Source organism: Biomphalaria glabrata, chromosome 11 (genome assembly GCF_947242115.1).
Source record: "Biomphalaria glabrata chromosome 11, xgBioGlab47.1, whole genome shotgun sequence".
Classification (NCBI taxonomy): domain Eukaryota; kingdom Metazoa; phylum Mollusca; class Gastropoda; family Planorbidae; genus Biomphalaria; species Biomphalaria glabrata.
Window position 1 is genome coordinate 32,786,551 of NC_074721.1, and position 13,374 is coordinate 32,799,924.

The following is a 13,374-nucleotide window of genomic DNA, read 5'->3' on the forward strand; positions in this document are numbered from 1 at the left end:
ATTAGGAATAAGATGAATTTAACTTTATCCGTTCTTGCCTAGGTCCTGATTGGGCAAGTATTAATCTTGGTGCACTGATATGCATTGAATGCTCAGGGATTCATCGTAATTTAGGAACACACATATCTCGGGTTCGATCATTGGATCTTGATGAGTGGCCGTAAGTACTTAGTAAAACAAATTAGTTAGTCTTTAGTTAACATGCTATGATATGGATACTTGTTTGCATAAGACTTTTCTAATAAAAAGATTTTTCTTGTACAAACATAATGTGGCACTTTCTCACAGTATATTGAAGAAATATTAAGAGTTCTAGTTTGTGTACAAAGAAATACTTGACATCTTTGTGTATTGTTTGAATGTCTGTATTAATACAAACTATGGGTGGCTTCTGTACTATTACAGCAATACATTTGCAATATTTATTATATATTGGAGACGCAGTGGTTGAGTGGTAAAGTGCTTGACTTTCAAACTGGGGTCCTAGGATATTTAATTTCGTGATCTTTGGGCGACTCTGAGTCCATCCATCTCTAGTGAGTGCCTGACATTAGTTGGCGAAAAGTAAAGGCGGTTGGTCGTTGTGCTGGCCACATGACACCCTTGTTAACCATGGATCACAAGGTCTGAAAGGGGAATTCACTACTTTTTTTACTTTTATTTATTACTAGCCTGACATTATCCACTGCCTGCAGGTACTAGTTTGTGTTTACTAATCTAGTGGATTGAATTTAGATGTATGTTAAACCTAGCTATGATCCTTTCAAGTTTTTCTCTTTTGCTACGAAAATAAAATAGTTTTGCGAAAATGGGTTTACCCGAAGCCGATACTTTCATATCTATTAAAAACGAAAGGAGCGATAGATGAATAGGATGTAAAGTACAATTAAAACGGGTTTACCCGATTTGTTAAATGAATGGGATTATAAGTAAGTCAGGATGTTCTGAATTCGCAGATATATGGAACGAATTTATGTAACACTAATTTGAAGGTTGATTTTATTAAATAATGAAATCAATAGACTATATTTTGTATGTGTCAAAATAAAAAACTATATGTGCAAAGTGTAGTTTTTAAAATTAGATCTAGATCTAAATCCTTTTGATCTTTTCTCATGTCAACATTGTAAACAAAGCCTAGATCCATAAAATACTTTAGCTTTCATAGAGTCAGTCAATTTTTTTTTTTGAAGGTCTTAAGTTTGTTTTAGGGCTACAATACATACACTACGGTCTAAGTTAGCACCCAAGGAACATTTCTGCCAAGTTTTATCAACATTGGTCAAGCGGTTTTGATTTCTATTCGTAACATACATGCGCCTCACATTCTACTTTATAATATAGATATGTTTGGAAATAGGCAAAATAAGTTGAACATATAAGTACACCCTAGTTTGTTGAACTGACAATGCCATTGTAAACACGTTAACACTAATTGTTTGTATTCTGTCTCCCAGGAATGATATAGTTAAGGTGATGGTCTCGATAGGGAACAGTACTGCCAACAGTGTGTGGGAGGCCAATACAAAAGGCAGACCCAGACCTACTCAGTCTTCACAGAGGTACAGTCCTCTTCATTGTTATACTTTTAGCTTACTCGTTGAGTGGTTGACACTTTTTGAGCCCATTTCTATTTTTTGAAAAGGTTTTATTCATCAAAAAGGCTTTTCTTTAATTCATAGTTCTATCCAATGTTAGCTGACATAATGTAGACATGTAGCAGACAATGTTGACAGCACCTGAGAGCAATACAAATATTTTTCTGTAGTACATCATCTGAAATATTTAGTATTAAAAGGACATCTGCATAAAATAATCATCACATCAGATGAAAATAGATTATATCTGTTTGTTTTACTTTTAAACCAAATCTTTTTTCTGTACTTATTATCATATTGCTGGAATGCCTTACCTTATATGACGTTTTTTTTAATGTAATTTTCTTTAAATGTTAAATTTTTTTTTATTGGTAAGAATTTGTTTTCTTGAATTTTTGTGTTCTACAGAGATGAGAAAGAAAGGTGGATTAGGGCAAAGTATGAAGCTAAAGAATTCTTACCTCCCTTACCCTATATAGACATACCAGTAAATCAGGTAAGTAAGTGTTCTTGCTTTGAAAATGTAAAGTTTTCTTGGAATGTTTCATGTCTTCAGACTTTCAATGTCTGCCATGTATTTTTGTATTCATAGTATGCATAGTGAATGTTCTACAGGGATCTAGTGGTATATTGTTCTTACTTCCCTTGTATTGCAGCAACTCATTGATGCACTGGTGCGGGAAGACATTAGAAATATTATAGTCATCCTCGGGCATGCAGAACCTGAAGACATCAATGCACCCTATAGTAAAGATGATGGTAGGACGGCCCTTCATATTGCAGCAGCACTGGGGAATGTCGTCTTTGTTCAGCTTTTACTTTGGGTAGGTGCATGACTTGTTACTCACTTCTTAAAGACTTTATAACATTACATTATAGGCTTATGGGTGGATTTAGAAAATAAAATATTCTATATTGAGTGAAGAACTCAATCAAACTAGTGTTGTTTTTTTTGTTCAGTTTGTTTTAAAAGCTTATTTAAAAATGATGTATGCCATTGCCAGGGTATTGCAAAGTGTTTCATTTGATATCATTTCAGTACAATGCGAATGTGAAAGTAGTGGACCATGAGGGGAGAAATGCATTGTGGTATGCTAGGAGTTCAGGGTCATCTGAGTGTACAGAACTGCTTACAACCAATGGCTGCCCTGAACATCCCACTTTGCCGCGGCGACGAGGCAGCGTGCAGCAAGGGAAGAATGATGTGTTTGACAAGTTGCCAGCCAGTGTTATTTAGGTTCTGTATATTGTGGGTGTGTGTGTGTGTGGGAAGTAGTAGTGTGTCTGTGGTGCATTAGGCTGAATGGAATGGGCTGGTAACTGTAATTTATATTTGTGTATTTTGATCACACTTGTGTTTTTTAAAGTAAGACTAGTTTCATTTTACCTGCATTTCTGCTTAACACACATTTCAATTATGGTGCTCAATCATATCATGTATAGCCATTGTGTTACCAGTAAGGGACATGTAGACTACTGGAGTATTGTTTGTTTATTTCATTTTGAAAGTATTGTTAATCTTTATCTGTGTCACAGAGTGAGATCCGTTATATAGCCCTGTTTTGTTAGCACAAGGTGCTATTTTATCAGTTTGATAGCGTTTCTAGTCACTGTGTGTTCATAGAAGATGAACGTATAGAAAATAAAACTGAACCTAGTTTTGTACAACTGAGAACAAAAGTGTTTTAGTATGTGTATTAACATAGCTGTTGTAGATGTTTTGGTGTAAGCTTATGTTGATTACATATGAATTTTTTTTTTAACTGGCAATCACAATACTGCCAAGAGAATATTGTTTTAGTGCAATTTTAGTTGGTGAGACACACACCCTCTTCCCCCACCAGTCTATGTATTTTATCTATGTATTTCTTGTGTTGGTGCAAAAAAAAAGAACCACAGCCGATATTCGCAGTAGGGAGATTAGATGTCACAGTGTCCTTCATGAAAACCACCAGGTGTTTTAAGTCCCAATTTTAATGAGATTTGTAGAGTCTGAATTAGTTGAGTTACAAGACTGTGGGTAAAGTATATTTTTGTGAGCATTTAGTATCATTGTTGGTGTATACTTTTTATAAATACTTCAAAAACATTTTTTTTTTGTAGGAATAGAAATTAAGTAAGCATTAGTTTGAAAGGTTTTTATTGGTTTCAAGAACCTATATCCTGATTGTTCAGACTATTATGTGTTCAGACATGAGAGCTGCCTATTGTACCTTGATATTTGGGGGATCAGAATTTCCTTCAACAAAGTATGAGTGAGAGACATTGTCTAGTTAGTTCTTAGAAATCAGTAGCATCACAAGTTCAACAAGGTGACATTGTTCTAGCCTTGGTCAGAATATTTTTTTTTTTGGTGGATAGAAAGCACTTGATTATGCTGAAATTGTATCTTTTACTTGATATGAAAATGATGGTATATGGTCATTTCATAATTTTTGAAGTACTTACTGTAAGTGGTTTGAGAAGTACTTTTTTTGAAGTACTTACTGTTAGTGGTTTGAGAATTAGGGCTAGAGACTTAATTATTGTTAGGCTTGTTTGGTGCTAGGGATTCAATTAGGTTTGGAATTATTTTTGGTTATACTATTATTATTTTTTGTTTACTAGTGTCAGATTAACATTGTAAGGTACTGAATTAACATTAAAGTTAGTATTGGCATTATTGTTAGGTACTTGTTTTATCTCTCTTAGTGTTACTTTAAAAATGAATATGTTCATGATGATTTAGTAATGTACAATTCATGTATTTTGTCTGTTCTATTTCATCCTACATTGCTGCTAGCTTGTTGTTTCCACCGCTTAATTAAATCAAGCAGACATGATAGGATTTGAGTTCAACTATTAAGTGATACAATCTGTTTCCCCAGCACACAGATGTGGTCAGGTTTCTAGTGCTGTGGCACCTGATCCTAAGGCAGCCAGTTGAAAACACCTATCAATCACATGCAATTTTTCAAACAAATCTTCTGTTTTATTCTGTAAAAATCTGTTTATTTGACATTTATTTTTACTTTTCATGCCTGCAAGTTAAATGTGACATTCTGATATTGTGCTGCATCTTATTATGATCTATATTTCCAAGAACATTAAGTTATTTCAATTATTTATTCACTTTGCTATTAAATATAAACACCTGTGTATTATCAACACCACACCCTTGTACACACAAATATTGATGAATTCAAGCATTGACTAGTTACCAGTATTGCCACTCTGTGTGTGATTGTACTTTGTCACCTTTGTTTTCCCCTATATAAACATTGATTGAAGAGAACTGAGATTTAGAGCACCATTGTTTACATTGTGTTAGTGACAAGATGATTGGATGCTGTTACAGTGATATGGCATTTCTGGTGTTGTTCCATCCAGACGTAGTAACTTACTTTTTCATAGAACACATACACCTAATGTCCCTTGAGAGCATTAGCACTATACACATCTTGAGTTCTGAAGATGTGTTTGTTTATTCATTATTTTTGTTCAGTTGAATGTCACAGTTGTAGAGCTCAAACTTAAATGTAGCTACTTTTGTTGCCTGATGACTGGCTTACTCTTGAAGTGATAAACAGTTAACAGTGATGAAGGCTTGCCAATGATATTTATTAAATACATTAAGAAAAAAATATGGCCAAATTAATGCTTGAACTCTTCCACAATTATTTGGCTATTAGTTAAGACCTTGATGGCTAAAAACAATTTATTCCTTCTTGTGTGACAGGATGTAGCACTTTCTAATAAATATAGCTTGCCTCAGCACTGCAAAGTTTCAATTAGCACAGTGTTAGTGTACATTTGAGCGTGTAGGTGAGTTTGTTCCCCCCTACTCCCTATCCCATATTGCATGTGTGAGAGACTGATCAAACCTCACACACATCATTTCTCAGAGGGCAGTGCAATATATCTCTTGTAAAGGCCAGACTGTACATGTGTCCATATACTGTATATAGTTTTGATTGGAATGTCTCCACAGAACTGAAGACATGATTTGTGTGTTCAGTGTAGATATGTGACTTCAAATAAAAATATAAAAGAGTTTCAATGACACCATTCATCAAGCACTTGTGTGTTCTTATTATTTTACTAACCAATTACTAACTCACTGTGTATACTTCACTAGATAGGATTCACTCACTTATGCTGAGACCTTTCGTAACAGAAGGCCTGAAACTGACTTGCAACATCACAACCTGTGGGCAGTTTAGACCAATAGCTTGTTGCCATGTCACAGGTGTGTATTGCTATTGGTGTAAACTGCTAACAGATTGTGATGTTGCAGGTCAGTGTTCAGGCCTTCTATAACAATTGGTCTCACTCATGGCACACTCACTAGAAATAAAAAATAAAATCCCTATTTAATAAGAATCAAAAACTGTAATTTTTTTTTTTTATCTTAATAATGTTGAAAAATTCATTAGGATCAGTGTCATGCAATTTTATTTGTATTTGTTTTTTTTTTATAATGCTAAATAAATCTTTTTTTTTAAAAAGTCCAAGATGTTCATACAATATTAAAATTAGATATTTTAAAGTTAAACATATCATGCTAGTCTTTTGATCAACGCTGAATGTTGAAGAGCTCTTAGCAACTAATGTGAATGTGAAGTATTTCTGTAGTTTGATACATGTCAAGGTCTCGCTTAATTTGTGTAGTTGTATGGATTACTTTTAGCCTGACAGCAACTGGGAATATAAATCTTAAATATTCTTTGTACATCCAATTGTTTTGTTTCTTGTGTCTACTCTTGTGATGCTCAATGTGGTATTAAGATAATTGTGTGAGTGAGAAGGGCTTCCAGAGATAGTAGTTCAGCCCCACAGAACTCTTCACTGACTTACTTTGGGAAGCTCTTTGTATTTTAGGACTGGCAGTGGTAAATAAAAGACAAGTTTCTATTCTGATTTCTATGATAATACTAAATTAAAAAACATTTGATGATCAATTCTAAATTTTAGATGCCAAACGCAAAAAAGCTAAACTTGAATAATTGTTAAATAGTTATTGTGTTTGATTTAATTTAGGATTTCTATTTCGCTCGGAAAGATGTTGTGATATTTGTGTTTGCTGCTGTCCAAATAAAATTAATGAGATTATACAAATTATTGCAACAAGAATATTTTTCATTTTATTAGTTGAAGTTAATTGTTTTTCATCTTTGTTTGTTGGATTGAAAGTATCAGGTACTTAAATATTTTTCAGTCATATCAGTTGTAGATTTGTGTGTATTAGTTTGAGATTACTCTGTAAAGGCTTGCTTGCTATTTCTTGCTAAAACTATACATAATTAATAAGGCTTAAGAGAAGGAAGTCAATTTTCCATATCAAGCATAGTCTATTGTATAAATTTTTTTTTTCTTACAATTTTTGATATTTCAAAATATTTTTATAGCATTTTTTAAAAAATAATATATATTTTAATTTGATTACCAATAGATTACCAGAATATCATTATTAAGCTGTCATGGTTGAAAATAAATCAAACATCCTCATAAGCCCTGATCCTATTGTTCTTCTCAAATTCAGATGTATAGTTTTTGTTTTCATATAGGTAAGTGAAGGAACATGCAGCTAACAACATTAAAGAACATATTCAGCTTATTTTTTGCTGATAAATTTTGTATTGCTATACCAATCTCTTTTGTAGACTTGTGGGAGGAGGGTATCTGGGATAAGGTTTCCGTGCTGCTATTTGGCAGTCAGCAAAATGTAGCTCAAATCTGGATTCAAGCTTTAACCACCCCCTCCAATAGGTAGCCAAGTGGTGAATGCCACACATCTTCTGCATGTCTTTTTTTTTTTAAACTTTCAACTGAAGAGTTTCTAGCCTAAGCTTCACACAGTCTTGTAAACATTAGTTATCATCCTGATACTTGTATCATGTATTTGTACAGTCAATAATGAAATAACTCAAAAAGAGTTATAGACACTGATCATTCAATAGTTAAATGTTCACAAAATGAATTAGCTTTATTTCCTCTGAAAATCAGTTTATTTTTCTTAGCCATTAATAATCTAAATTATCATCATCTGTCCCTTGATTTTGTCATAGGGGTGCTGTTCACGTAATCAAACACTTTTTTGGGTCAGCAGCTGTTCTTTTACTAAGCTAGATACATAGGGGTAAATAAATACATATACCCTACCTGATATGAATCTTCATGTATTTGTATACTGAAAAGTAGTCCAGAATAGTTGTTACTACATTTTTAACTTAAATCGATTTTTACAATACTTCTATTCAACTTGTACCTTCTGGGGGAAAGAACCTTGACGCAGATGCTGAAAATGGCTCTAACGATTTGAAATTTGACAGTAAATGTATATCATTGGGAAAAGAATGACTAGCTCGTTGACCACACGGGGAAAATTCTAGTTTGACCATTATAATTTTTCAAAGTATAAAAAGAAATAAATTTTGGCAAGAGAACTAAAAGAATTATCTTGAACGGATTATATGTTTTCAGGTATTTGGCATTCATTGAAGTAAAGAAATAAGTTCCATTTTCAGACCTTGCGATCTATAGGGCAGACGATGTAAATGTCATCTGTTTCTGTGACCCGTGGTTAACAACGACCAACCGCCTTAATGGATTCCTTAATTAATGTTGGGTACCCATTAGAGCTGGATGGACTCAGGCGCCCAAACATCCCAAAATTAAAAATACCAGGATTCAAACCCAGAACCCCTGTTTCGGAAGCCAAGCTCAGACACTGCACCTCCTCGTTCATTGAGAAGTTCATAAATTATTTTTCAGGAACATTGTTTGCATCCTCATCTAGATCTAAGTATTGTAAATCTAGGCATTCGCTTAACTAGGATTGTTTCTCAAAGATGGGGTGGGGTAAAAATTTGTACATATTTTTTTTAATCTAACAGTCTAACATTCATTAGTTAATAAGAGAAAAAATAAGTTGGTCTATAAGTTGTATAAAGGAGGTAACAGCGTTACTTTAAAAAAAAAGTATTGTTTAATGTCTTTCTTGTTTCATTTCAAGGAATTAGGATGTATTTAATAAGTAACAAATCAGTGTTCTGCAAAGTTTATAACTTAATCAGAGTTAGTTTGTATTGACAGGAATGAGTAGGAACTACTCAGGGCTTATTTTCATGGGGTGTGTGTGGCTAGAATTTATGAGACACGTTTGTTTTGAAATTTTGTAGGTGTATGTTAAAAGGTATGAAAAAGGTGATGTTTGATTGTTTTCATGTAAATAATGTCTTTGAATAATTTACTCATAACTGTTTGATTAGAATGGGATACATTCAGAAAGCATGAAATAATTGTCCACTATGCCTTACTACAGAGATGATAAGTTTGTCAAGAATAACAGTAAGCTGCTTGAACTATCTCTGACAAGAGCATACCACCATGACACTGTAACATACATGTATTTTTCGTCACCTGTATAGTTTCTTTCAGTTTCTATCATGTTTCTTTTGTAAATTATTCTTGACCAAGTAAAGAGAATGATGTTCATTTGTAAGTCTCGCCTGTGTGATGATATGCAGACCACTTGTATTTTTTGAAAGGTATATGCCATCAAGTGTTTTGTCTTGAAGTTAGCTCAGTAGAAGAGCAAAGTATTAAACAAGTTGATGGGAAGTACCTTTGGCACTTTTTTTTTCTGTGAATATAATTCTGGATTGTAGTATGCCACATTGGATATAAACATCAAATAAATATATGTGTAATTCATTACATTATTGTCAAAGTCCTGATACTAGTCAAAGGGAGTAAAGCTATCATTGAAAGACTTGAGTTTTATATGGTATTGAAGCAGAGTTCAACTGCTTCCTAGGCCATAAGGTGTTTTGTTAGCGCAATAATCTACTAACAGATATCACATATTATACAGTTCATCCATCCATTATGACAGGACTACTTTTGTAGCTGAGGGCTTGGTTCTGCATTTTTTGTGCCTTCCCATGAGGCTGGTGAGGCCTATCTGATCCCCAAATGTTGGGCTGCATAATGGGCACACTGTGTTGTAACTGGAGCCTGTGTTTATTGCTGAGAGAAGATGGAATTTGGAACATCATCAATTGAGTTAAAACAAAAATCATTCCTTAGACAAATAATTTTAAAGCCATTAACTTAACTATTAGACTAAAACGGTATTTAAAAATAATAGAACTAGATAGCTTTTAAAGCCTTGAACCACTATGCCTTCTTTTACATTAATACTGCATAATAGCTTAAGCCTTTTTTTTTTTTCTCCTTCATTAATTATTGGCAAGAAAAGAAAAGTTTGGATATTTTCTCAACATTTATGGACATCGAGTATTCTTGCTTAGAAGTTGATGTTGGGGGTGTTTAGAAAATAATTTTCAGTACTGTATGTCTGAAGTTGCTGTTTAGATTCATTGACTTTTTTGATATATTAAAAAATGAAGATTTTTTATATTAGTCACCTATTTGGAAATTGTCATCTTAGTGTAAAAACAATGTAAACAGCTTAAGGGTTAAACATGTCATCAGAATCTCAAATGACAGTATGAAAATATTCTGCTTTTTACTTTTCTATATAAATGCACTATCTGGAGTGTGTTACTGTTGACTTGTTCTTAGCTTGAAGTCACTGAAGTACAATGGCTGAGCTTATTATGATAAGCAAAGTAAAGAGTTACATACAATGTACATGGCATCTGTGTTGACCTAGATTAGCCAACTGATGTACATATCTTACTCACTGTAATCTTTCAACTGAATATTCTCTATTCATGATTAAAAACTAATACAATACAAAGATATTGCTGCTAGAATGCTATAACTTTTCATCATTGTTCTCTTAGAGGCTAAACATTTCAATTGGTCCTACCTTATTTTATAGTTCAAATTGTTCTTCTGAATATTTACATTTTCTACTAGAGGATATCATTGACTTAACTTATATTTGCTTATTTCAATTCTTATTTGGCATAGTGTGAGTTTGCCAAGAAACAAGGTTTCCTGATATTTCTGTATAGTCTTATTTAAAGAGCTGTTATGTATGAATATATGTCTAAGATTTTCTTTCTGGCACCCAATGTGTATAAAGACACTGGGTCCATTGCAGAGATCGCTTATTATGATATAAAAAACATATTACCAACAGCCTTCAATGTCCTATAAGTTATTATCAAATTTATTGTTAAAAGAATGAGCTAGGACAGAGGTTCTCAAACATTTTGACCCTTGGATCTCTGTATACAGTCCAAACTTGCCCACAGTTCCATAAGTGGAAAAAGCTGCATAAATGCATAAGCTACAAATTTAAAAAACATACAAAACATTTTGTTAAAGGAGTGTTGATTGAGATTATAATATTGTTTAAAATAACATTGTTAAAACTGAATGACCTGGAGGATGCTGATGAGAGTTTATTAAAGTATTTATGTCCGGTTTAATGTTTGTAAGTAGCCCCTGCAAATCTTAATGGGCTCGCATTTCTAGTCGGTTTCTTTTATTTGTGATGAGGCTCATTACGACAATGAATCCACGTTGTACCAAAAAAAATTAATGGGAAAGCAGATACAAACTTCTGTAAGTGACCCTTGATACAGAATATAAAATTGGAATCTTTTTTTGTAACCGGAATTTGTGTGTTCTTGTTCAAATATTGGTTTAAGTTCCTTGTTTGTGGATAATTCAATTGGTAACTCCTGTATTAGTAAGGGTTCAATACCCAGTTGGGAATATCCAAGTGAAGAATGTCTTTGAGATGAACTGGCTTTTAGCAAAGAAGTTATTTTAATTATATACAATTTTCATCTTTCTATGAACCCCTACGGTCAACTCGTAAGTCCCTTGGGGTGGGGGGTCCACGGACCACAGTTATAGAACCTCTGAGCTAGGCAACTAAAAAGTATAAGTAGGCCTAATGCTCGCAGTTTTGTTGTGAGTCTGTGACTTCTGTGGGCTCCACTTTTGTGTAACTGCTGTATGCATTGTTCTGAGAATGGTGTCAAGTTGTTGTTACGGCAACATGTTCTTTGGTGTGACTTGATGGGTGTGTGTGGGTTGTACGAGCAGTGTGATCTTTGGTGTGACTTGATGGGTGTGACATCTGTGTGGGTTGTACGAGCAGTGTGATCTTTGGTGTGACTTGATGGGTGTGACATCTGTGTGGGTTGTACGAGCAGTGTGATCTTTGGTGTGACTTGATGGGTGTGTGTGGGTTGTACGAGCAGTGTGATCTTTGGTGTGACTTGATGGGTGTGACATCTGTGTGGGTTGTACGAGCAGTGTGATCTTTGGTGTGACTTGATGGGTGTGACATCTGTGTGGGTTGTACGAGCAGTGTGATCTTTGGTGTGACTTGATGGGTGTGACATCTGTGTGGGTTGTACGAGCAGTGTGATCTTTGGTGTGACTTGATGGGTGTGACATCTGTGTGGGTTGTACGAGCAGTGTGATCTTTGGTGTGACTTGATGGGTGTGACATCTGTGTGGGTTGTACGAGCAGTGTGATCTTTGGTGTGACTTGATGGGTGTGACATCTGTGTGGGTTGTACGAGCAGTGTGATCTTTGGTGTGACTTGATGGGTGTGACATCTGTGTGGGTTGTACGAGCAGTGTGATCTTTGGTGTGACTTGATGGGTGTGACATCTGTGTGGGTTGTACGAGCAGTGTGATCTTTGGTGTGACTTGATGGGTGTGACATCTGTGTGGGTTGTACGAGCAGTGTGATCTTTGGTGTGACTTGATGGGTGTGTGTGGGTTGTACGAGCAGTGTGATCTTTGGTGTGACTTGATGGGTGTGACATCTGTGTGGGTTGTACGAGCAGTGTGATCTTTGGTGTGACTTGATGGGTGTGACATCTGTGTGGGTTGACAGTTGTAAGAGCAGTGTGATCTTTGGTGTGACTTGATGGGTGTGACATCTGTGTGGGTTGTACGAGCAGTGTGATCTTTGGTGTGACTTGATGGGTGTGACATCTGTGTGGGTTGACAGTTGTATGAGCAGTGTGATCTTTGGTGTGACTTGATGGGTGTGACATCTGTGTGGGTTGACAGTTGTACGAGCAGTGTGATCTTTGGTGTGACTTGATGGGTGTGACATCTGTGTGGGTTGACAGTTGTACGAGCAGTGTGATCTTTGGTGTGACTTGATGGGTTTGACATCTGTGTGGGTTGACATAGTTGTAAGAGCAGTGTGATCTTTGGTGTGACTTGATGGGTGTGACATCTGTGTGGATTGACAGTTGTACGAGCAGTGTGATCTTTGGTGTGACTTGATGGGTGTGACATCTGTGTGGGTTGACAGTTGTACGAGCAGTGTGATCTTTGGTGTGACTTGATGGGTGTGACATCTGTGTGGGTTGACAGTTGTACGAGCAGTGTGATCTTTGGTGTGACTTGATGGGTGTGACATCTGTGTGGGTTGACAGTTGTACGAGCAGTGTGATCTTTGGTGTGACTTGATGGGTGTGACATCTGTGTGGGTTGACAGTTGTACGAGCAGTGTGATCTTTGGTGTGACTTGATGGGTGTGACATCTGTGTGGGTTGACAGTTGTACGAGCAGTGTGATCTTTGGTGTGACTTGATGGGTGTGACATCTGTGTGGGTTGACAGTTGTACGAGCAGTGTGATCTTTGGTGTGACTTGATGGGTGTGTGTGGGTTGACATAGTTGTAAGAGCAGTGTGTGATATGTTGCATGTGATCTTCTGTCTCCGGTGTAAACTTTAGTTACAGATGAGGGAGACATAGGTCTTGATGTCAGAAAGTTTGGTTTGCCCATGATGCAAGCCTTACAAGACAGATCAACACCAATATAGCATTATTTTAAGTAG

The 13,374-nt window shown here is 35.4% G+C and overlaps 2 protein-coding genes across 3 annotated transcripts in view; one reads left to right on the plus strand and one right to left on the minus strand.

Annotated features, from left to right (window-relative positions):
* Positions 1-6,698, plus strand: part of LOC106055050 (arf-GAP with GTPase, ANK repeat and PH domain-containing protein 1-like) — a 42,387-nt gene extending 35,689 nt beyond the window's left edge. For both annotated transcript variants that reach the window (XM_056004492.1, XM_056004493.1), the window contains 5 exons: positions 43-160; positions 1,458-1,562; positions 2,007-2,094; positions 2,255-2,422; positions 2,638-6,698. In XM_056004492.1, the coding sequence (XP_055860467.1) occupies positions 43-160; positions 1,458-1,562; positions 2,007-2,094; positions 2,255-2,422; positions 2,638-2,835 (677 nt within the window). In that variant the 3' untranslated portion in view covers positions 2,836-6,698. The remainder of the gene's footprint in view (positions 1-42; positions 161-1,457; positions 1,563-2,006; positions 2,095-2,254; positions 2,423-2,637) is intronic.
* A 4,843-nt stretch (positions 6,699-11,541) lies between these two features.
* On the minus strand, positions 11,542-13,209 carry LOC129928967 (zinc finger protein 135-like). Its single transcript, XM_056045575.1, has one exon. It carries the CDS (start codon positions 13,207-13,209, stop codon positions 11,542-11,544), a length of 1,668 nt encoding a protein of 555 aa, XP_055901550.1.
* Positions 13,210-13,374: the final 165 nt, after the last annotated feature.

Bases quoted from the DNA above. Each gene is read 5' to 3' on its own strand.
- LOC129928967 (XM_056045575.1), bottom strand. From the start codon at position 13,209: ATGTCAACCCACACACACCCATCAAGTCACACCAAAGATCACACTGCT.